We start from the raw sequence: 25,693 nt of genomic DNA, 5'->3' as shown, positions 1-25,693 counted from the left end.
AGGGCGCAATTTAGGTCCTAAGGGGGGGGGGGGGCGGCCCCGGCCCCCCTGGATCCGCCACTGAGTATGACCGCCATCTTATTTGGTGGTGTGGGTTATTAACCATTTTTGCTATACCGTGGTGAAGGCATCGTTGGTGGCATGTAAAAGAGTGATCGACAAAGGCAATGTGGGTAGCAGGGAACAGCAGCTCGCTCTCTCTCTCTCGCTCTCTCTTCCTAGTAAGGCCTCTTCTTTTCTTCTCCTTGTGAGCCTCCTCCTCCTCCTCCTTCAACATCAACAACCTCCCCACTGGGTTTCCCCCATAAATTAGAGAGAGAGAGAGAGAGAGAGAGAGAGAGAGAGAGAGAGAGAGAGAGAGAGAGAGGGCAAGTAGTATAAAAAGTACACTCTCTTGGAGGTGGGCGCCTCTCCAGACAGCATAACCAAGGAAGGGGTTTCTTCTTGCTTACTTTATTATAACATCACCACTCTGCCCACGACTGTGTGATATATGAGAGGTAAATGTATGTTGTTATCTACTTCACAAATGTGCCTTAACTATTTTATTAAGGAGTAGGCGATCAGTATTTAGTTTATTGAACGAGATAGCCTACTGTTATATTTATTGCGTTATATATATTGTGATTTATATTGTCCAGTGTTAACATGGCCAGTGCTGTATAATATATAAACAGCAATAAAGGAATATAACGGTGGGTTATGTCGCTATGTAAAAAACTATTTATAGCCTAGTCCTGAAAAAAATTCTCTCCCTCTCTCACACACACACACACATCAATATTTAAACTTGTAACTTCAATCCTATTAGGTTCGCATTTTATCCCTGCCATATAAGTTGCCCCCTAGTTTTGGAGATATTTTTTTCAGGCTCAAAAAGTTGACTTACACGCCACAATTTACGGCATTTCTTCAATCTTTTTTAATTCCATAAACCACCATGGGACCTAAGAAAGCTAGTGAAAGCATAAAGATGAAAAGGAAAATAGTGAAAACAACAATAGACGTGAAGAGAGAGATCATATGGAAGCATGAAAATGTCAAGTTGCCTCGGATTTGGCTTTGCAGTTCAGCTTAGCTTTATTCTTTATTCAGATTGTATGTTATAATATAATATTACATTGCATTTATAAGCATTTTTATGCATGAAATACACCTAAAAATGTAAACAAAGGTCTTTCTTTTGGGGGCCAAGAATGGATTAATCCATATTATATTTCTTATGGAAAATTTTGTTTTGTTTTTAACAATTCAGTTATGGAACAACTTTTGGGAAGGAATTATGCTTGAAAACTGAGGTTTGACTGTATTTTGAAACAAGGAGATCAGAGAAGGCCAGCTGTGCCTCATTTTTTCCTAGTGAATGAAATATAGAGATGGTAGTCAAGGAACTTTTGGCTTTGACTGTACAATCCTGCAACAGAAAGGGTAAGAAACATATCCAGGAATTCATTACTATAATTTTCATATATAAATACACTTACAATCCATAAATTATACAACAATGTCTTTAAAATACTGCATACCTCAATCCCAGTGTGAGGTCAGACACTCCTCTCTAACATCTACCATGTGCTCAAAGCTTGTTAAAATATTATGAGTTTTGTAATTATATAAAATATACACTTCAAGTGATCAAATTAACTGTTTTACAACAATTGCACTTAGTGCACAATACATGCAAAGAATATGTACATTATTTCATCCCAAATTAGACACTAATGTACAGACCTGATCAATATCATGCACAGCTGAATGCTTCTCAGGCATCATGGGTGAACTGGGCATAACCTTCTTTATATTCACACAATACAAGGTCCTGTCAATGAGATGGGAGGGATGAAGATAAGGAAGGGAGGTTCTTCAGAGAGGGGTGTGGGGCTGCTGCCTTCTTTTGCTGTACCACCCTCTTACTTCTCGCATCACTAGTCGGGTCAGCAGCTAAAAACAAACAAATAATTAGTTACTCTCATTGCTGATACACAAAAAATGCATCCTAATGTTTGATAATCATTTTGCAGGACAACAAATAATGATTGGAAACAAAACATGAGTTGAGAAATACACGTACAACTATTTAGGGCAAACAATTAGTGCAAACCCAGACCAGAGAAAGTAGAAAGAAAATAAGAATTTTGGTAAACATAGTAATATGAAAACCAACCTGCCACCTCCTGAAGGTGTACTATCAATGCATTATGCCAGTCCTAACCTATGGTTTAGAAACTTGGCATCTCACAAAATAATGAGTAAGTTAAGAAGTGGACATAGGAATGGAGAGAAAAATACCAATTACAACATGGAGAGGCATGGAGCAAGCATCATGGATTGAGAATAAAAAAAAAAATTGAAGATATTTTAATGGAAAAAAAAAAAAAAAAAAAAAAAAAAAACGCCTTGGGAAGGTCAAATAACGTATAATTGGTAGAGGATTTGAAATGAGAGTAATAGAGTGTCAATCCAGACATTGTATAAGTCAGGGTAAACAGAGGATCAGGTGGAGAGTAAAGTTTAGCATTTGTTGAGATGTTCTGAAATGGACTGCTGAAGATGATGACGATGATGATGATCGCGTGTAATCCATCATGGTATGATCATGCGACAGACTCATGATCCTCTATCAGTACCCTCCACGAATAAGCATGCTCACAAGTGAAAGGTCACTGGATACGGCTGAAACCTGACACCCACACATGCTAGGGAGGCAGGACAGAAATCCTGAGTGACACCCAGTACCCATTCACTGCTGGGTGGACAGGGGCCACAGATTAAAGGAGAGACCATGTTTTCCACAAAAAACAATATGAGGAAATGGAAAGGCATTGTGACTCTTCTCAGGAGTGTTCCAGGTGGGAAAAACAAAAAAAGTTGAGTGAGGGTCAGTCCTAACTTCAATCTCCTTTATCAAATATGTCCCTTTCTGTCACTTCATATAATACGCAGCAGAAGTATTTCTTATCCCAATCTCTCAGGGATAACAAGTGTTGCTGATAGAGGGGATAACTGAGAGTCAGCAGCAGTCTACCCATTGTCTTTCTATAATTCTGACTTGTTCCCTGAAAATTTGCCTCCAAAACCATTCCATCATGTAAATATCTCGTCAGTATAAAAAAAAAAAAAAAATTGTCTTATCCTTAATTGCTCTTAAAAGTCTGTCCATTACATTATTCATATAATTATGACCTATTCCCTATAAATTATCATTTGATAAAACCATTTTATTAAACTATGTAAATATTTCTGGGTAGGTTGAAATATTCACAAACTACAAATTAGTGTTTTGCTTTTATCCAGAAACAAAAATAAAGCCTACATCAAATAGTACCTTCCATGTGATAGTTGATTTTTTTATGAGTTTACTTAATCTTTGGGTGTATTCTTCACCATGTAGCAATAACTCGGGCATACCATACAGTACACCAACATATTGTGCATTTGAGAATGGAGCTTTGCTTCCCTATGAAAATAAATCTGTTTTCTTTATTCTTATCTCAATGGTATTCTCTACTAATTCCTTATTTCTTCTCCCCATCTCCTACTCTCCAACTCTAGGTTAGGGAAGGAGTATTCATATTTGAATACATTCAAAGACAGAATAAAGATGTATTTGTATTTGAATTATTTTCATGATAAAGAAATGTTCTCTCCTTCATATTCAAATATTTGGCCAAAGTATTTGTATTCTTTGAATAAGCTGGGGAATAGTCGTAAATTTATAATTAGGAATAATCATTCATTTGACTATGAAGTGTTACCTGCAGCTAGAACACATAGAGAAGTTTAACATTATGACTCTGCTCACTCAACATGTCCAGTACGTGTCAGTAATCAGCCTGTGATCACCCCTAATACAGACAGGTGAGCAGCTGCCTTCTCGTTCACAGTCCTCTGTCACCCACACGATAGATACTTGTGTCAACTTTGTCTTGAGCTTGTGAGTGAGTGAGTTGATGAAATTTCAAAGCTAGGATTCAGTTTTACTTGGTGAACAAACAAATATGTCTGTGCTGTACTCAGGTAGGTGTGATATCCTGGTCCTGAATACTGGTACTGGTCATAATCATTGCTCATATAGTAATTATGCCATGGCATAACTTCAGTAGTACTGTGATAAGTTAGCAGATAGAAGGTATTTTATGAAAAAAAGTGTTCATGAATGCATAAGAGAATACTTTCATTAAGCATATGGATTTGCATGTGAATTCCCAGTACTTCATAGTATTTGTATTTGCATTTGTATTCTTCTATTCGTATTTGAATACTTAACTTTTGTATTCACTCCATGCCTGTTCCAGGTGCTATCCACAGCCCCAGTGCTTTTGGAATTAGGTGGACTGAGCTACACAATGTAAAAGAAAGCTGTATTTTACTCACCAGCAGAGCCAGGAGGTCAGACACCATCAGCATGAGAAACACATAAGACCAGCCATAATTGGAGATTGGGCCAGCTAACTGAGGGCCCACAGCAGCACCTAGAAGTAGTGGTCATGGTAGTAGCAGTAGTGGCGATATTATTATTATTATTATTATTATCATTATTATTATTATTTTGTTATCATTATTATTATTCAAAGTACATATAGCAAAAGTAGTAGCAGTAGAGAAGGGTACTGATTTAACATCAGATAGATACCCAAGAAAATCATGCTTATTCAAAGTGCTATTTTAGTGGAATTTATTAGTCAGGTAGGACTAGCAAAGATTTGGAAAGAAGTAAATGCAGCTTTCTGGCAAGTGGATATGAATACCCAGCAGGCAGGGAAGCAGCCCTTGAACACCTAGTCAAGTCTGGTAAGTGTTACCTATGGAGCCTGTGCCATCAATAATGGCTGTAACTGTGGCCAGAGCCTTGGCATTTCCTTTGAGGGACTTGTGAGTGCCCAGGTCAGCAGACACAGCAGTGGTGATGAGGGCATATGGTCCATTTACCAAAATACCCACCAAAATCAGGAGGAAGATGTTCATCCCATTAGACACAGAACCAAATGTCTGATAAACAAACATCTGTGGGAAAAAAGAATAACAACTTATTGGTGTTCTGTACCACAAATGGGAAAGCAAATCTTAAGACAAAAATTAGATTTGCTTTTTATTCCAGATTGAACAAATTTTCACCCACTGTCCTTTCATATACACACGATGACATGTATGTTTTTATAGTGACAGAAACTTTAGGCACTCTCTTAATGATTTTTAAAGAATGAGCATTCCTTTCATTCCATAACAAAACAAAACAGCTTAACATGCCAAACCAAATAACATCATGGGGAAGTCCACAGATACTTGTAGCCAAGAAAAATACTTGACACTTTTTGAGGAATCTATCTACTAAAGCACACTAATGATTAACTCACCATAGGTATGGCAACAATCAGCATCACAGAACAAGTGGATGCTGACATGCCTGAGTAGTCGCTGACCACACCAGCCAGGATGCCCCCAATGATGCCACCTACATCAAAGAAGGTGGACAGGTTGGCACTCTCTTCAACGCCACCAGAATCCTCTGTGGAGAGAGAGCTTTGAAGATCTCTTAAGGTAAGGGAGAGGCAAGTGTTTTTATGTATTGACCTATTTGTAGTATATAGGGCCTGAGCTTAAGCTTGCACAGTCCTGTCTCCCAATCTATATTTGTCCAACTTTTCCTTCAAGGAAGGTAAGTGAACACCTCAAAGTGGTGGTCATTCTTTTTTGTTATGATGAAAATGTTTTGAACACACAGTGTGGTATAGAAGGTGTAATGAATCTGCTGGATGTGATGTTTCTCATTATCTTAAGAAAATGTTTATTATGCAAAAACAAAACCAGAGATGGACCAACTCACTCTAAACTTATTAAAAATTATTGAAGACGGTCTGCTGCACACACACTCAAATAAGTATCATTACACATTCAGCACGATACAAACTGACACCAAGGATGAAGCCATTGATAACAGGCTACGATGTTGGTATCACTGCGTGTGTTGGGTGTGGCTTCACTTGCCTGAATCAAGTGAGTGGGACTTGTAAATGAAGCAGAAGAATTTGAGGTGGCATGGTAACGCTTCATGAAACACACAGGTGGAGTCTTAGTCGAAGTGACTTGATCTGTGTTGTATGTAGCAGTATAATATTGTCGTGTTTTGGTGAAATTATGCTTTAACACTTCACAGACAAGTGAATAGTTAAAATTTTGTCCATTTAGGATACAATATGATAAACACCTTGTGTTATTGTTAGACTTCATTTTTCTTACCACCAATGGTTTTAGCGTTGCAATTTGACGTTGTGTTTTTTCAGATGCCCACAGCTTGTTCATGAGAGAAAAGACACGTTTAGTGGAAGCATTACTTCCAGGATGGCACATTATGAACTGAACTATATCTGACATGTGTTGATGGTTGATGTTTTGTCTTTGACATGGGGCAATACTTCTACCCACCACTGTTACGTATATCATATGAACATTATTGTTTTATGTGTGAATATAAAGCTTAAACAAGTGGCACTCAAATCACTGTTAATATTATGGTGATATCTGGTATCTCAGTGTCTCCCTTCCTCACTATCCCTCCCGTACAGGGGTCCTGTTCTGCTCCCCACAGCAGAGCTGAGGTGGTGGGGGTGATCGCACTTTTAACAACCCTGCCGAGATTACTGGGTTGCTCAATGTGAAACTCTGGACCCCACTGTAGCGATCCTTTTTTGTGTGTACATGATGATATGTGCATGACACTAGACTGAGATGAAGTTATCTCCATCACTCTGAATGCAGTACCCAATCATCAATTTAAAGAGTTTGTGTAAAATTTTTAACCATTTTCAGTCAGTGGTAGTATCATAACCAATGAGGCAGATTTTGTCTGAGAACAGTGGCAGTGTGCAAAAGTAAACATTGGGTTGTTGGGAAACTAGCTACACCCCTTGGGCTACCATAAACACTGCTTACAATAGCCAAGTCCTACCTTGCCATCATAAGGTGGCCTTATTATAAATGTCTTTTAATGTTTTTGTTTTATCGGTGGTGGAATCAAATGGGAGGCTGTGCATTACAGGCACACTGTTTTAATGATCTTTTATTTTTATTTGTATAGGATATATTCTACCACTATTAAATGGACTCTAGCATCATGACCCCCTAGCCACCCTTCTGCGACCCCATGGAGGTTGCAACCAGAAGATTGGGAACCTCTGGTCTACACATTTTGCACGATGCTGCAAAATCAATAACTTCAGCATTTCTTTCAAAACCATTATTTTACACTCTGTGGCACTGATTAACATATTTACACTTTCAATTCTTTAGTCCCTATAACTCACCTTTGCTGTTAATATAGTAGGGCAGCCAGTAGAGGAATGTGTATGATACAAGCTTGGCAAAGAATAAGCAGAGGGAAAATTCAACCACTCCCTGTGGAAAGACATTCATAGGTTCAGCTATATGTAGAAACACTGCTGCAATGTTGTAACATCATACAATAGTCATTTTCTTAATTAAAACCCCAAACATTATGATGATTCCACTCTACTATGTTACAGTAAAGTAATGCATTAAAAAAAATTCCTCACCAAACACAAAGGCTAAAGGCTAATGTGATAGAGGATGAAGTATTGAGGTGGATCAAGGCTTAGTGACTAAATGCAGAGTACAAGTAAACAGGGATAAATCAGACTGGGTTTGTGCTGCTAATGACATCCTACAAGGGTACATCCTACCTTGGGTACATTGCTGTGCATCTCCATTGACAATTTTAACTGAAGTCTAACCAATCACATCAGCAAGTTTCCTGATGACACAAAAATGGGATGACTAATCAGATCATGCAATAATGCTGTTGTATTATAGGAGGAACACCATGCAAATGAAGTCTTGGGCTTTCATTACAGAAGCATTAGCAAACAGAGCACATAATTTATTCTTAAATTGTATTTGGCACTGGTGAGGCATTACCAGGACTATGATGTTCAGTTTTGATGTACAGAAAATAAATGAATTCCCTCAAATCATGAAAGAAGAATAACTGAAATCATCCAAGGACATAGAAACACTGTAAAAAAGCTAAACTCACAGCTTTTGAAAAGACATAGACTAAAGGTGATTTATTTGAAATTTTTTAAATGGGTCAAAAAAGATAATTAATAAGGAGAATTTAGATGATGTATCTATATAAAAAACAATGTAGGAATTGAATAAAGTCAGATTCAGGTAAGAAACAGTTAAGAACTAGTTCATAAATAGGGTTATGGACAAGTGGAACAAACTGAGAAGATATGAAGTTAATGCAGACATGATTAACTCTTCATCTGTTCTATTCATCTAGACAGACAAATTGAGAGATAGAGACAAAGAGAGAGTAAGAGAGTTTTTATCTCCCCTATGTACCTCATCATTCCAAATATAACTGAGAAGGCTTCAGCAGAATTAGCTTTTCACAGCAGTTTTCTGAAGTGACAGACTACAGAAAACAGCTACAAGTCTGTTTTCTTTTATGGTAGGCTAATTATAGCATGATGCATACATACATCACTGGATTTAGTAAGTTGAAAGGAGGTTATATAGGCTTATGAATGGGAAGGGACATTGGTGAATGACCCACTCTTAACCCCTTCCACCTGAGGTTACATTTAGAGATGCGGGGTGGGGGTGGGTGGAGAGAGAGAGAGAGAGAGAGAGAGAGAGAGAGAGAGAGAGAGAGAGAGAGAGAGAGAGAGAGAGAGAGAGAGAGAGAGAGAGAGAGAGAGAGAGAGAGAGAGACTTACATAGAAAATCAGACCACACAGACCCCATGGTCCAGACTAGGTGGTCTGTCCTTAAATCTAAGTGAATCTACACTAATCAGATGGCTCCAAAACGTTGCTTTTCTACTCTAGTTAATATTAAGTTCAAGGAAGTGATGGTCGGACTTGTTTTTAAAGGAGTCAATCGTGTTACATTGGACCACTGACGGTGGGAGCTTATTCCATTCTCGCACTACAATGTTGGTGAAGAAAAATTTGGTGCAGTCTGAATTTACTTGTCTACATTTGAGTTTTATGCCATTGTTCCTCGTTCACAAAGTGTCATCGATCATAAACAATTTTGTTCTGTCTACATTCGTGAAACCATTAAGTATTTTAAAACATTCGATCAGTTTTCCTCGGAGGTGACGTATCTCAAGAGAGAACATGTTAATGGTGGAAAGTCTTTCTTTGTAGGATTTGCTGCGCAAGGAAGAGATCAGTTTTGTTGCCCGACGCTGAACACCTTCTAATTTAGCAATGTCCTTTGCATGATGAGGAGACCAAAACTGTACCGCATATTCCAAGTGGGGTCTGACTAAACTATTGGGGAGAGAGAGAGAGAGAGAGAGAGAGAGAGAGAGAGAGAGAGAGAGAGAGAGAGAGAGAGAGAGAGAGAGAGAGAGAGAGAGAGAGAGAGAGAGAGAGAGAGAGAGAGAGAGAACCATAGCGAGAGAGAGAAAGAGAGTGAGAGAGAGAGAGAGGAGAGAGAGATTTACATAGATAGATTTACATAGAAAATCAGACCACAGACCCCATGGTCCAGACTTGGTGGTCTGTCCTTAAACCTAAGTGATTTTACATTAATCAGAAGACTCCAAAACGTTGCACTTCTACTCTAGTTGATATTAAGTTGAAGGAAGTGACGGTCGAGCTTATTTTTGAAGGAGTCAATCGTGTTACACTGGACCACTGATGGTGGAAGCTTATTCCATTCTCGCACTACAACGTTGGTGAAGAAAAATTTTGTGCAGTCTGAATTTACTTGTCTACATCTGAGTTTTACGCCATTGTTCCTCGTCGCAGACTGTCATCGATCATAAACAATGTTGATCTGTCTACATTCGTGAAACCATTAAGTATTTTAAAACATTCGATCAGTTTTCCTCGAGGCGACGCTTCTCAAGAGAGAACATGTTAAGGGTAGAAAGCCTTTCTTCGTAGGATTTGTTGCGCAAGGAAGGGATCATTTTCATGTCTGACGCTGAACACCTTCTAATTTAGCAATATCCTTTGCATGGTGGGGGACCAAAACTGTACCGCATATTCCAAGTGGGGTCTGACTAAACTGTTGTAGAGCGAGTATTACATCTTTATTCTTGAATACAAAGTTTCTTTTAATGAAGCCCAACATTCTGTTCGCTTATTTGCTGCATCGATGCATTGCTGTGAGAATTTGAGGTTTGACGATTTTGACCCCAAGTCTTTGACGCATTGAACGCTTTTGAGTTTAACGCCGCGCATTTCGTATTCGAACTTCTTATTCCTCGCTCCAACTTGAAGGACCTGGCACTTGTCTACGTTAAAGGGCATCTCCCATCTATCCCAAGCTGAAATTTTGTGCAAATCCTCTTGGAGGCTTTGCCTGTCTTCGTCAGTGAGAACCGAGTTACCAATCTTTGTGTCGCCTGCAAATTTACTAATGCGGTTATTGAGTCCAACATCCACGTCGTTGATGTAAATAATGAAGAGCACTGGGCCAAGGACCGAGCCCTGAGGGACGCCACTAGTGACAGGCGCCCACTCTGAGTTAAATCCGTCAATCACTACTCTTTGTTGTCTGTTGCTCAACCAATTCGCGATCCATTGGTTTACTTGACCGTCAATACCTATTTGCTTTAATTTGTAAAGTAATTTATGATGCGGGACTTTATCAAACGCTTTCTGGAAATCTAGATAGACTACGTCCAGTGATTTGGTTACGTCATAAACAGTGAAGAGGTCGTTATAAAAGGTTAATAGGTTTGATAGGCAAGATCTTTTGTTTCGGAAGCCATGTTGTGAGTCCCCAATCAATGAGTGGCTTTCAAGGTAACTCACAATTTTGTCTCTAATTATGCCCTCAAGTAGCTTACCTACAACCGAAGTTAGACTAATGGGCCTGTAATTACCTGGTACTTTTTTGTCTCCTTTCTTGAAAATCGGTGTCACGTTAGCCTTTTTCCAATCTGAAGGGACGATGCCTTGTCGCAAGGACATATTGAATACGGTTGTGAGGGAGGAGAGTATTTAGCTCTTCGTTTCTTTCAGTAGAGTTGGATATACTTTGTCAGGTCCAGGACTTTTATTTGTTTTAAGTGAATGGAGAGCTTTAAGGACTTCATCTGTTGTTATTTCAAAATTAGGCAATGCATGCTCGAGATTTACAATAGTACTGGTGTTGGTGGTAGCGAGAGGAAGACTGTTAGTATTAAACACCGAGGAAAAGTAATTGTTTAAGAGGTTTGCAATGTGTTGGCTGTCAGTCACTAGTGCACCGTCGCTGTTTGTTAAAGGTCCAATACCACTTTTGATCGCCTTTCTGTTGTTTATGTAACTGAAGAAAGATTTCGGGTTATTTTTACTGTTGGCTGCAATATTTTCTTCATATCTACGCTTTGCCTGACCTACTAGTCTTTTTACTCGTCGCCTGGCATCATTATAAAGTCTAATGTTCTCGGGCGTGCTTTGTTCTTTCTTTAACCTGTAAAACAATTTTCTCTCATTGACTGATTGTTTAATTTTGCTATTAAACCACGGTGGGCTTTTATTAGTGTTAATTCGCTTCTCGCACAAGGGGACGAATGTGTTCTGCTGAGTGAGTAAGTGATTTTTAAGGCTTAGCCAGGCAGTTTTTGTCGGATTTCTACGAAGTTAGCTCTTTTGAAATTGGGCACCTTTACTTTATTTTCAGTCACTGATGATTGAGCTTTAATGTCGACGCGCACTAATTTATGATCGCAAGAGAGAGAGAGAGAGAGAGAGAGAGAGAGAGAGAGAGAGAGACTACCTCTTATACATATGAACACAAACACACAAACATCACTCACTCCTAAATAAAACAAACCCATGACTCACCGGAATGGCAAGAGCTTGCTTGAGTCCAACAGCCTTGTCATCCCTGGGGTGCATCTCAACCTCCGTTGCTTGTGCCTCCTTTGTCTTGTCATCATAGTTCACTGGGGATTCCTGAATAATAATCAGTAGATTATCATCACTTTGAAAATAAATTTTGTATGCATGAATTATTAAATGCTCCTTTTAAAAAAAACTGCCTCAGAACAGCCAGTTTCACATTCTCAGAATCACTGTAAAATATATTCTTTCTCTAACAGTAAGGCATTGTGAAAAATAATCTCAAAGTATATGTACAAAGTGGATACAATTTTCTTTCTTCCCTCTCTTAATTTTTTAAATAACAATTTACCGTACATTTAAAATTACCATTAAAAGATGTAATCATATTACAAAGGATGAGTCTCAACTGTCGTCATATAATGTGAGGGAAGTTTGTGAGTAACTTTAAGCCAGACAGCTGAGCAGTTATTTCCCTCCAGACAATACAGCAAAACCTTGTATGGCAGCTTGGCCTCCCCCACTTCTTCACTTTGGCCAACTGATCTCAACAATACTCACGTGGTCTAACAGAGAAGCAGCTTCTTCATCACTGGTGTCAGCAAAATTAGGCAGCCTCTGTCTTCTTGTTTGGGGAGGAGAAACACCCTGTGGCCAAAAGTAAGCAACAGGACAAAGAACATTCACAATTAGCCCAACAATTATGTACACTGAAGGCTAAACTCCCTCATGCAACTTTTTTTTACCCTCTAAGAGTCCTAGAGAGAACAATAAGCCTTCTTCCCTTAGTATTGTAGTTGATTTGACATTGGAAATGTTTTTAAGACTCCAAAGTAAGGAGGAGAGTATTAACTCTTCGAATACTGACTAAAGATCTGTGAACAATGCACCATTTCCATATTGCCAAACCAAATTTTATGGAATAAATCCTTGTCTACACATGCTACCAGACAAACAAGCACATGTTTATGACACATATACAATTAATACATTTCTTACATGTAGTATACAGGATGGTCCTACTCATCCAACATGATGTAATTCCAATCTTAAATGTAATCCAATATATATATATATATATATATATATATATATATATATATATATATATATATATATATATATATATATATATATATATATATATATATATATGCAACTTTCCAAGGGAGAAGGGAAGGGACAGGGAAGGGGGAGGAGGAGATCAGCATCATGTGAGAGAGGAGGAAGTGAGGGGTGGGAAGGAAGGAAGGAAGGAAGGAAGGGTGATGTGACAGCTGCAGTAGCACTAGCCAGGGAGGAGTGGTAAGGAGGATATGGGGGAGTGAAGGGGAAGGGGAGGAATTCTCTGGCATTTGAGCGAAAACGAAAGATTACTAATATAGGAAAGTCATGACGGGAACAGTGAAACATTATTCAAACTGTCCAACATGTTAAGACAAAACACACCATGGGAAAGCTCTAAGCACTGGCGTCTCAGGCCTCAGCGAAGAAACCATGTGGAAGTTTCAACGAGGAGATAATTATAATACTAATAATAATAATACTGATTAATTATTATTGTTATTATTATCATTATTATAATCAAACAATATTGATCTTGGCTATATTGAAAAGAGAGAGAGAGAGAGAGAGAGAGAGAGAGAGAGAGAGAGAGAGAGAGAGAGAGAGAGAGAGAGAGAGAGAGAGAGAGAGAGAGAATGATAAAATAGAGAAGTTACAATGAAGTTAAAAACAGATATAGTATTTGTTATGCATCAAAGAAAAATTTGTACGGGACATGAGATTGAGCGGTGATCATGTTAGTGCTTGCTTGTACTGATGTACACTGCCATGTACAGTCATCGTCAGTGGCAGTCATGGCGTGCTGCCTTGGGTTGAGTGACGAACAGATTTACTCTGAGTTATTCATTTAGTATTTAATTTTGAACAATAACTGAAAAGTCAGAATGATTGAATCACTGATTCTGATGACTGATACCGATTCAGTGTAAAAAAAAAAAAAAAAAAAAAAAAAATCTGTGAGCATGCCGCGCTGCAAATGTCTTCGATATTTTTCTAAGTACTGCAAAAAGTACCGCAGGATTCTTTAGTGCAGTCCGCGGTAGTGCGGTATTTTCAGAAAGTTAGCAGTAGTGCAGTACTTTTTTTGTGATGCAGTACTACCGCATTTGCCCACCTCTGCTGTTTGGGTGTCAATATCAGCTAGCTGCATGTTGTTGATGGCTTTTTTGATTTGCTAATAATAGTAACATTTCCAATAATATATATATATTTTTTTTATGTCTTCGCCTGTAGCGCCAGTAGGCTTTCTTCAGGGGCCTGGTGGTCGGCACAAGCCTGTCATGGTGCAGGCAATTTTTATTGTGGTGCCATATATGCTTGGCTCATACTGCCCCCCGGAACTCATTCTTGATTCACTAGGACGGTTTCTTTAAGAGTCCAGGTTGATGGGTGGTCTTCAGGATAGCATGTGGGTAGTCTCAGGCCACTCGGCGGTGACTGAAAAATCCCAGGCGGTAGCGAGCGGATTTGAACCGACGATGTCCATGGAGCGGTGAATGCGGGGCCTGCCACTAACCACTCAGCCACCGCCTAGGAAAAACCTCCTAAAGTTTTAAGGAAGCATGTAGCTTTAATGATAACAGACACAAGCAAAGCCATAACTGGGTGTGAGGTGGACGGTTGGGAAGGGAGGAGGGTGGTTGGGGTAATTTACAGTTTGTGAAAGCTCCTTCCCCTCTAAATATTAAAATAACAGGACCATACTGCATAATACAATGTAAATAACTATTGTACAAGATAGTAAACAGAAAATCCAATTTACTCTCCAGTCAAGATACTCCCAAAAATATAAAATGAAGGGACATTATGACAACCAAATTGCCCATTATATACAAGAAATACCTCCATGCTACCCATCCCAACAAACTCGACTTATAATATTTTTACTTCAGGCCAACCTTACAGCATCCTTACCTCTTCCTTGTTATTGGGGTTGGGGAGAGAAACCAATGAGGGGTCCGGCACCATGAAGAAGAACACTAGAACCCCTAATGCAGCAATGATGAGACCAGGGATGATGAAGGATAAGGCCCAGTTCTCTGTGACAAAGGATGCTGCAATGACTGTGCCCAAGATGTTCCCTAGGGATGTGTGAGAGTTCCAGATGCCCATGATCAAACCTGAGGGAACACACACAGAGGACCATCATTTGAAACTCTCATTTCTTATCGAGGACATGGAAATCGAGAATAAGTGTATTTCTCTAAGTTATTGTCACAAAATGTGACGAAACAACTACCCTAATATTTGGTGTATTAGATGCACTCCCTATTTTCAAGGCAATTTTAATTTGTAAAAGTGTCTTTTTGGTTTAACATAACAATCCACTGATATATGACTCTTTGTTGTGTAAGGCTTATTGTGTCATGATAATGACAAATCTGCTGAGCCCATAAGCAGCTGTGATACACACTAATATTCACAGATCAGTGTTATGCTAAGATTTGTATTTTGTATTGTAAATGCCTCACATTCTACAATTAGCTAAAAGATGAAAACTACAGTTGCTGAACAACACTGCTTTTGGTTAAGTTTTACTTTCAACTAGCTTCTTTTATGTTGTCACTACCTCTTTCCTGAGTGACAATTTGAAGTTTATATCTGGTGCTAAAGACTACCCCTAAATGAGTCATTCATTTTGAGGTTGAAGAGTTGCTTTATTTGCTGGGATATATGGGAAGTAGAGAGGTCATTATATATAAAAGCACTCCAAAGAGACAGTCTCTCCCACTGGAAAGAAGAAACTTCATGCCAATATTGGGAGCAAAAATGCATATTCGGTGGCCTTTAAGAAGAGGCAGAAAATAATAGAAACTAACAATATCAAGAATGACAAAAAGTCCTCACCTCTCTTTCCTTTGCCAAACCAGTTTGCCATGCAAGTAACAACTCCTGGCCAGCCTGTTGACTGCACCAGACCACTCAAAACCTGTGGACATTAAAGCTACTTGTTCACAATAAATACAAGAAACAAGATGAGCAATCACAGCAGAATATGTAGTTTACATACTCCCATATATGATGCAAAGACAATAAAAACTAATTGCTATTATTGTGACTATAACATGCAAGTCAGAGAATACAGCCTGTAGCACCCTAATATAAAGGTATTAAAGAAAAAATATACTTTAAGTGGTGGGAGACATACCTGTGCAAGGATGTAGAACCAGAGGTAGTGGATTTTGAAGGTGTAGCCAAGCCCAAACATGGCACAAAAGGCCCCTGAGAGCACCATGCCAGCGGAGAGGAATATTCGAAGGTCTATTCTCTCTGCCACCATCCCACTGTGTGTCAGAAAAGATGACTCATTTATCTGCAACCTTTCCATTATTTCCCTTTCCCCACTCTTTATATATATATATATATATATATATATATATATATATATATATATATATATATATATATATATATATATATATATATATATATATATATATATATATATATATATAAAATCCTGTGCATGACCTATTCTCTTCTTTTTGTGAAAACTGTGGTTGGGATCTGTTCTTACCTGAGGAACATGCTAACAGCATATGCAAAAAGGAAGGAAGAATCCACCGTGCTGAGAAGAGAAGCTGAATTGTCACCGCTCATGAAAAAACAAGAAGAAAACTTGTGTCCCCCCTAAAATAATATTAACACAAAGCAGAGATCAGATTTGTAATTTTCTCTATAAAAATATCAGTACAGTCTCAAGAGTTAGGTTTAGTTCAAGGCTACTACTGGTAACTATCTTCAGTTGATTCTTCAAAAATTTTCATAACCAATTCTCACTAAAACCTAACACCCCCAACATAGAGCCAGTGAGTTGCCTCTTAACAGGAACAGGGGTACATGATTTTTGGCAATATTTTAAATAGTTATTTCCCATTTCTAGAATTCATACTGCATATTATGTCACTAAAGCATTAAATGATTGAATAAATAAATAAATAAAAGTTGCTGTAAAAAATGTACATTCATCTCTACATCTATTTAACCTGTTTCCACACTGTCCCCTTGAGGTGATGAGAAGGTTCAGGCAGTATTATGACACATTCTCTACCAGCTCCTCCTGCTTACCGAAAGGTGCCCAGTCACACCAGTGAGTATTATTAGTAGTGTTGTCAGGAGGGGTCATATCAGAGCAGTTCTGGTTGAGGACACTTTTCACCACAGAGATGGGCTTGCGGGACATGTGATAAGCACAATATGTGATGAATGTCAGCACCCAGATCCATGTTGAGTACCTGAAGGTGGATAAGGTGTAGATAATTTTCATCTGTATTTCACATTTGCTGTCCTCTTAAATAAAAACAAATTTTGGGAAATATCAGCTGCAGGATCAGATAAGATAGTTGGATGAGTTTTGAGGGAATGTACAGAGCAACTGGTTGGAGCAGTATGTGAAATTGTACAGAGATGATTGGACAATAGAGAGGTGCTGGAAATCTGGCAGAGTAAACACAGTACCTATCTACAAAAGCTGTGGCAAGGAATACACATCTCCAGGCCAGTATCACTAACAAGTGTGACATGTAAGCTATGTGAAAGGATTATAATGAGTAGATGGACTTGGTTCCTAAGAGAAAATGTCATGATATCAAAATGACAGTTAATAATCATGTTTCATATTTCATGAGTTTCTACAGTAGGGCTGTGAATATTAAGCATGAGAGAGAAGGATGGATGACAGTCTGTCTAAAGAAAGACTTTGACAATGCCACACAGGAGGCTGTTTTGGAAACTGAAAACTTACAGGGAAGTACAGGGGAAAATATTTAAGAGGGTGAAGAGCTAGGACAGGGAGACAATGGGACAGGGGATCCTCATGGAGGACTGCAACAAGTCAAGTGCCACAAGTTTTAGTAGTCATCAGATGAGGGTGGTCATAATGGAAAGAGAATCCTCATGGAAGACTATATAACAAGTGGAGTGCTGTAAGGTTGAGGCCACCAGTACAAAATAGCACATGTTAGGACCAGGGTTGGCAAAAACCAATGTTTTTTTTTAAAAAACAAAAAACATGTTTTTTTGGTTTAAACCATGTTTTTTTTGGTTTAAACCACATTTTTTTTTCAGTATTTTTATTCCAGTAATTCTATCCGTATATACATATATGAGTTTGAAAAGGAATTATAGATAGATTTAGAGATGGGTTTAGCAATATATTCATTTGATCTTCATACAATCTGTAAAAGAGGCAAAATGCAGCTTCTCCAACATGCTTTTTAATTGCAAAAAAAGCAATGTTAAAGAGTAGTAAACATGAAAGACCTCTTCTAATATTCCAGTTGCATGCTACAAAAACAGTTGAGAGAGAGAGAGAGAGAGAGAGAGAGAGAGAGAGAGAGAGAGAGAGAGAGAGAGAGAGAGAGAGAGAGACTGACTTTCCTAGCTATATCCCGCACCGCATACTGCCGCTGCATCGCGCTCCCCGGAGCTAGGGGCGCTGTTATGATGAGTCAGAACAACAATGGCCGCCTTAGCATACACAGACTGTACGTAGGTACAATTTACAGTCCACAGACGCTAGTGTCACCATGCACAGCATGCATCTAATATCTACTGTGCTGGAACCTAAGTAATACTTATTCTGAGTTATTAATGAGAATAGAGTCACTAGAACTGAAAATCATTAGAATAGTGGTCCTGGCAATTATTCAGGCGACGATTACCATTGCTGCTTCCAGGACAGCTCCCCCCCCCCCTTCGGTGATGACTGCATTCACGATGCCCCCCCCCTACAATACCTAGTTACACTATACCTCGCTGCTAAAGTAATACACTACCGGTACACAACACTATCACTTTGCACCTTGCTCCGGTCGGGAGCAAGGTGCAAAGTGATAGTGTTATGTACCGGCAGCTGGCAGCTCTGAATGACTAGAATCGTGAGTCACTCTTTCCCTTCCCACCAGGATTGCCAGGTTTGGCATAATTATGCCAATTTGGTATATTCCAGGCCTGGTGGCGTACTGGAAATTTAGTTTTATGCCTAACCTCATTTGGCATAATTTTTGGTATATTCAGGAGTGTTTTTAATATTATTTCATTTATATTCATAATATGGTGCTGAAAGTCAAAGACGTTGACCAGATTCTATAATATATCTAGTGAATAAAACATCAGAAAAATCATTATACACATCAGATGAGGGTACCGTTCCTCTTGATACCGTTTCAGGACCTAAAGTTCCTTATCACCGCAGAACGCGTATTGTTCGTGTTCGGTTACTATCTTTGGTTACTAGTCTGCGGGTCTCTGCGGGAAAGGAGAAAGTGGTCTCCGCTGCCCAGCAGTGCCCTTGTACGCTACTTTACGAGGACTTACCCAGCTGTGTTGTTGTGTCTTACAAGTGGACTGAAGTATCAGAGTGTGCTAGGATCCGTTCCTGACCCGCAGTAAAGGCTATGAGTCGCAAAAACTTGGAAGTATATGTGGCGTGTTCCTCGGAGGCATTGACGAATATGGCGGAAACGCTGCGGCATCACATTTTTATGTGCTTATAAAGACCCTGAGAAGCCATTTTAACGTGATTTTAGGAGTAAATGAAGCCGTTCGTATCGTATTCTCCCCTCACAGTGTGGCATCAAAGGGAAGCCAGAAATCTTTAAAATGTGCTGATAGGCGTCGGTTTCTTAGTCAAAGAACTCCTCTGCATCCTTGTAATCTACTGCTGCACACATTAGTTACAGGGGCGTCGGTGATGCGATGGTGTGGAATGCGGAGGGAGTGGACAGTGCTTGATTGGAAACAAGATATGAAAGACCAAAATTGTGTTTTAACTAAGCTAGAGTGAGGGACACGCAAGTTTGGCGCGAAAACGGGTCCTATGTAAGGGGTCTTGGCTTGTAACTCCCAAGAAAAGGCTAAGATAATACGCATTTGAAAGATGTGCAAGTCTTAAGTGTTGAAATAATGCAACGTGTGCGTGTGTCTACCATTCCAGTGCTTGAACAGTGCCATACAGCGAAGGTGATGTGAGGGTGGGTGGGAGGATAAGATGACGCGCTAAATCCTTCTCGTGTCAGACCTCATAACGCCGAAAATATATAGATACGCATACGCTGAACTACCATGTAATTTAAATTGATACATACTGTATACTGAACATACTTAATTACAGAAACAGAGCAAATAGTGTATAGAAAAGTGAGTATGATTAATGGGTTTTTGGTTTAAACCAGGGGTGTCAAACTCATGGCCCGCGGGATAGTCATAAATGGCCCGCGGTGTCACGGTAACTTCAATCTTGTCAATGTATTTTCTACCCTTGTTGGCCCCCATGATGGCACTTCAGAACATGAATTGGCCCTCGAAGGGTTTTGAGTTTGACACCCCTGGTTTAAACCGCCAACCCTGCTGTACATAATTAAAATCTTACATATAGTTAAAACCACAATACTGATGAAACTAACAAATACACACAAAAGAAGAAAAAAAAATGGTTTTATTAGTTGGTTTAAACCACTGTGTTTTTTATTGGTTTAAACCATTTGGTTTAAACTGCCAACCCAGGTTAGGACCCAGCTCGAACTAAAGAAGAGGTCCTTCAGTGTCAGGCATTCCTCTGGAATTCCCTCCCTGAATCCCTAGTCACCCTCCAGTCTCTATCTCTATTTAAATCAGCACTTGCTCATCATCTTGGGGACAAACTTTTAAAATATCATTAATGGACTATAACTCTTCATCCAATCATATAAATCAAATTACAAGTTGACTGCATATGATGCACTATCCAGCTCTTTCATTAGTATTTGTTTTTGTTCATGTAATTATATATTGAGAGCTGGCGCATCAGCAGAGTGCTGGCTTCCTAGTACCCCCTCCTCATCATGTGGATTGTGGGGTCGGGAAGCCCACCAGGTGAGTAAGGTTTAGTATTGGCACCAATTATGTTCCAGGTGTAAGTCAAGGACATGACAGACAGGTTCATAATGCACACACACTGTGCTTCAGGTCATTATTTTCTCAACTATAGTGGACCTGCCTGACACAAAAAGCCTCCCAAATTCACTAATTTCATTTCATTTCTAGGGGACCTGCAGAGGGCCACTCTTGGGTGGCACGATATGCGAGGATTGTGCGGGGGATTCAAGGGGCCAGGACAGGATTAGAATAAGAGTTAGGATGAGGAAAGGTATTGTGTATGGTAAAGGGCCAGGATTAGGGAGATAATGTTTGATGATCCTATTCCTAAATGTGTCAAGTGGGACTATTAATTACATGAGATAGGAGATGATTCCACTCCTGGATGCTGCGGGGAAAGAATGAATATTTGAATAAACTAGTGTTAGTCTGGTAAGGGTGGTATTTACGGTTGTGGCTGCCTCTAGTTGATCGTGTAGTTGTCGGGTGTAAATAAGTGTCTTTGTTTATGTCTGCTAAATTGTTTGTGATTTTATATAGCATTTGTTGTCTGTGTATTTGTCTTCGTGTTGCTAATGGGTCTAGTTTTATGTCTAGTTTAAGCAAAGTGACTGATGTAGTGTGTCTGTAATCATGTCTGGCCCATCTTGCAGCTTTGTTTTGTATGGCCTCTAATTTATTTTTATTGTTAGTGTGTGGGTCCCAGACGGTGTCACAATATTCTATGTGTGGCACTCAGTGAGTGGGGTACTTCTTTGGCTGACTGGTTAAGGAGTGGCTTTCTGTCTAGCCAGCCCAGAGCCCAGAGTGTTGTATCTACTCAGAATATTTTAGCTTTTATAACATGCCAAGCAATCTTGGCAGTATTCTTTACAATTAATATTAGCACATTCTTGCATTCCTCAACTAACCCTTAAACTCTTGGTAATCAAATCTTGCCACATATGTTGCCCTTTCTAGTCAACATGTCCTTGATCTTTCTTGGCTGTGATGTACTGAGTGGCAGTTTACCATTCCTTCTTTAGGGTGGGTTTATGTTAGTTATAAACAGTTCCAAACAAATCAGGCGGTGATGGGTTACTCTTTTTACTGAGCTGCTCGCTTAATAACTCTACATGGAGCTTATTCACCGAGCCCTGCCAGGTGGACAGGCCTCACACTTTTAGTTTTGGGCTGGTGCAACTGCAGTGTGGCTTCCCTTGCCTTGATATCTTGTGAAATAATACCTTTATTTAACCTATGAGAGCACCACCAACGTGTTTCCAATCTACTGTCCGTATTGCTATATGTCTCGGCGCCTCAGTTCCTATGTTTGAAAAGTTTCTTATAGAAGTTGCTGGGAGTTCCAAGGACTGTTTTGTGATGCTAGTGATAGTTTTACACAGCTTTTACATCTTGAATGGAAAAAACACTGATGAAAACCTGGATGATCTTCTCTGGAGTCTGTTTGAAAAGCTTCTCGTAGAAGTTGCTGAGATTTCCACTGACTGTTTTGTGATGCTGGTGAGTGTACATGAATTCTGCACCTTGAATGGGAAAAATACCCATGAAAACGTGGATAATCTTCTCTGTGGCCTTGGGAAATAGTCTTAATGGAAGCCCGATGTGTTTAAAAATATGTAAAAGGTAAAAAGGTAAGGGTGAGTGTATACGCTATAGATGTGTGCGTGGCTGCGGTGCTCATCTCCGATCCATTGGCCTTGAGTGAGTAAAAATACAGACACGCCTATACCCCAACATTTCCCAATGTACATTTTCAGGTAAATATTCAGAACATGACCCGTGGGAAACTATTAGATGAAACCATTTTTTCTGGTGATGATATGGAATAACACCCCATTTTCGTGACACACACACACACACACACACATATACACACACACACACACACATAATAAAGCCAAACTATACCCTATCATTTCCTGACGTACATTTTCGGGTAAATATTCAGAACATGACCCGTGGGAAACTATTAGACGAGACCATTTTTTTCTGGTGACGATATGGAATAACACCCCATTTTCGTGAGGCATCTCACACACACACACACACACACATATGAAGAAACACATAGTAAAACTAGAAAGAATACAGAGGATGGCAACAAAAATGGTTCCAGAACTGGAGGGACTGACATATGAAGAGAGACTAAAGGAAATGGACTTGCCAACACTGGAACAAAGAAGAGAAAGAGGAGACCTAATACAAATATATAGGCTATTGAATAAAATGGAAGAAGTAGATAACGAGAAATTGCTACTAAGAGAGGAACCTTCCAGCAGGAATACTAGAGGACATAGTGAAAAGTTGAGGAAGGGAAGATGCTCAAGAGACATAAAGAAATATAGCTTCCCACAAAGAAATATAAAGGTTTGGAACAGATTAAGTGAAGAAATAGCATCGGCGAAGTGTGTGCAAAGTTTCAAGGAAAAGTTGGATAATTATAGATACGGAGACGGGACCACACGAGCATAAGCCCAGGCCCTGTAAAACTACAACTAGGTAAATACAACTAGGTAAATACACACACACACACATACACACACACACATAAAGCCAAACTATACTCCATTATTTCTCATAGTACATTTTCGGGTAAATATTCAGAACATGACCCGTGGGAAACTATTAGATGAGACCATTTTTTTTCTGGTGATGATGTGGAATAACACCCCATTTTCGTGAGGCAACACACACACACACACACACACACAAAGCCAAACTATACTCCATTATTTCTCAAAGTACATTCTCGAGTAAATATTCAGTATATGCACCGTGGGAAACTATTAGACGAGACCATTTTTTCCTGGTGATGATGTGGAATAGCACCCAATTTTAGCGAGGCATTCAGACACCCACACAAAGGAAACCCAGCCATTCACTCCCTCATACTTACGCTGTCTGCTTCTTCCTCGGCGTGGTCCTCACACAGTAGCTCGACTCAATGGCCTGGACACTCAACGGTAGTCTGGCCATTGTGCTGAAGAGATCTCTGAAGCACTAAACAGACGCCATTCGCAGTACGTCCTTCACCTTCGAGTGTTGCGTGACTACTGAGTTATCCAGCTGATGAGGCGGAGTCAGCTGTCAAGGGAGGGTTTGTTGCCATTTATCGGGGACACAATATTGTACCCACGATCCACCTGGAGGACTATAATTATATTTTAACTGTGGCAATCAGTAAATGTAATATGAAAGCAAGCTATCAAGGGTTCTTACAGAACGGTGGAGTTATTTTAAGTATACCTAGAGCCGCGGTCGTATTAATTATAAGTAAAAATATCATGCGAATTGGCCAGAATATGTTTAATTTCTATCATGAAACTAGATTTATCCAGAGAAGTGCTTTCCTCGAATACTTACATTCAAACCTTAATTCACACATAGTCTCAAATTTTCCTCGGCTGCTGTAATGGAAAAATCATGGGCGTGCTATCCTTCTCCTTTGTTGTTTACTTGCAACAATAAATATCAATCAATCATAAAAAAATACACTTGAATGATTATAACGTTACTAATTAATACAATACCATACAAAAGTTATGTATAAGTACCTATTAAGTTTCGCCTCCTTCCTTTTTTTTCTTTCTTTTTCTTATTTGTTGTTACTTTTCTTCTTCTTCTTGTGTGAATATTTTTTACGTTTCTTTTTTTAAAGTTTTCAACAGTAGTTCTATAGAATCTAGAAAATATATTCCTATTATCTCTCTCTCTCTCTCTCTCTCTCTCTCTCTCTCTGGATTGAGTCCTAAAGTGGAGCTTCAAACCTTAATAATTAATTGGGATGCCAACACTCGTGACTTCCTTAGTGGGCCCCCCCGTCAAGAGAGCGTATCTAATCACCGTTTATCGCTACTGTCTCCTGGCCGTGTAACAGATAACCTGTCACTAATAGCGTATTCCGTCCACACACAAACACGATGATCATCACGCCATAATTTGTGCGAGGGGTCCGTGGGCAGGCGTGAAGGAGGCATGAGGGACGCCTGATCCTCCACCGTGCTGCCTACGTGGGGGCTCCTTTGACTGACATCACGAGGCACTATACACGCCCATGTCACCTTGTCTCTCGGGTCGCAGGTCAAGGCTGGGAGGTGGTCTAAGCAAAAATTAAGCGACGTGCGTTATCACATCACCAGACTCGAAAGTGAAGAGGGAGAAAATAAGATGATGTGTGGTATGATTTTTGCTGCCTTCGCGTTTTTTTTTTCTTCGTCATGGAGTTTTAAGTTTGTTGGAAGCAGAGCATTCTCCGTCATTATTCCATGCATTGTGGCACCAACAGTAGCTACTCTGCAAAATAATATAATCTTCAGCGATGATGATAGAGTGGACCTACTACAGAAGGCCGATAACCAAAATTCTTTAGTTTTAGTTGTTATTGTCTCAGCGATGGCACTGAACCCATCACGGACAATGATCATTCCCCACGAGCAAGTCATGGGGTCTTCTGTTCCATCACTGTTTATCCTCCGTTTACATGACTGACTTTATTAGAATCGGTTCCATGATTTTTTTTTTTCCAGAGGAGGCACTGTAAGATGGAAGGTTGGTTGAGGTTTGGCCAAGTAAAGAGGAAACACACAAAAAAAGTTTCAAAATTAATTCGGAGGCCACGTGGACCTGGGGGGATTTTGGAAGCTTAAACACCGACTCTCAAGCCTCCCCAGAGCTGTCACGGGATCATTCTACTCACATAACCCGAGAGATCAGGGCACGGGTAAGGTTTCTGACATGACGGCCTGCGGAGGGTGGATGTGCGGGGTGTGGGCAACGTTAACAGGTGACGAGTGACGATCATCCTCAACGCAACAATGTTATCACGTCCTGGTTTCCATTGTGACACGTTGTTATCTTCCCGACAACATTTTCATTTCCATAATAAGATTCACAGCCACAGCCATTGTGAAAGTTGTGGTTATGCTTATCTGTGTCATTCTTGCTGCGAGGAAGAG

General features: G+C 39.6%; 1 protein-coding gene across 1 annotated transcript; it reads right to left on the bottom strand.

Moving 5' to 3' along the window:
* Window positions 1-1,443: 1,443 nt before the first annotated feature.
* LOC126991857 (glucose-6-phosphate exchanger SLC37A2-like) lies at window positions 1,444-23,812 on the bottom strand. The gene is made up of 13 exons (XM_050850508.1): window positions 23,635-23,812; window positions 16,934-17,113; window positions 16,396-16,473; window positions 16,027-16,162; window positions 15,726-15,807; window positions 14,793-14,998; window positions 12,375-12,461; window positions 11,817-11,927; window positions 7,302-7,392; window positions 5,355-5,506; window positions 4,803-5,004; window positions 4,375-4,472; window positions 1,444-1,941 (listed from the first exon to the last, which is right to left on the bottom strand). Exons 1-13 carry the CDS (start codon window positions 23,712-23,714, stop codon window positions 1,864-1,866), a joined length of 1,581 nt encoding a protein of 526 aa, XP_050706465.1. The 5' UTR covers window positions 23,715-23,812; the 3' UTR covers window positions 1,444-1,863.
* Window positions 23,813-25,693: the final 1,881 nt, after the last annotated feature.

This window comes from Eriocheir sinensis, unplaced genomic scaffold (genome assembly GCF_024679095.1).
Source record: "Eriocheir sinensis breed Jianghai 21 unplaced genomic scaffold, ASM2467909v1 Scaffold351, whole genome shotgun sequence".
Lineage (NCBI taxonomy): Eukaryota > Metazoa > Arthropoda > Malacostraca > Decapoda > Varunidae > Eriocheir > Eriocheir sinensis.
This window is presented reverse-complemented; position numbering and strand designations above follow the sequence as displayed.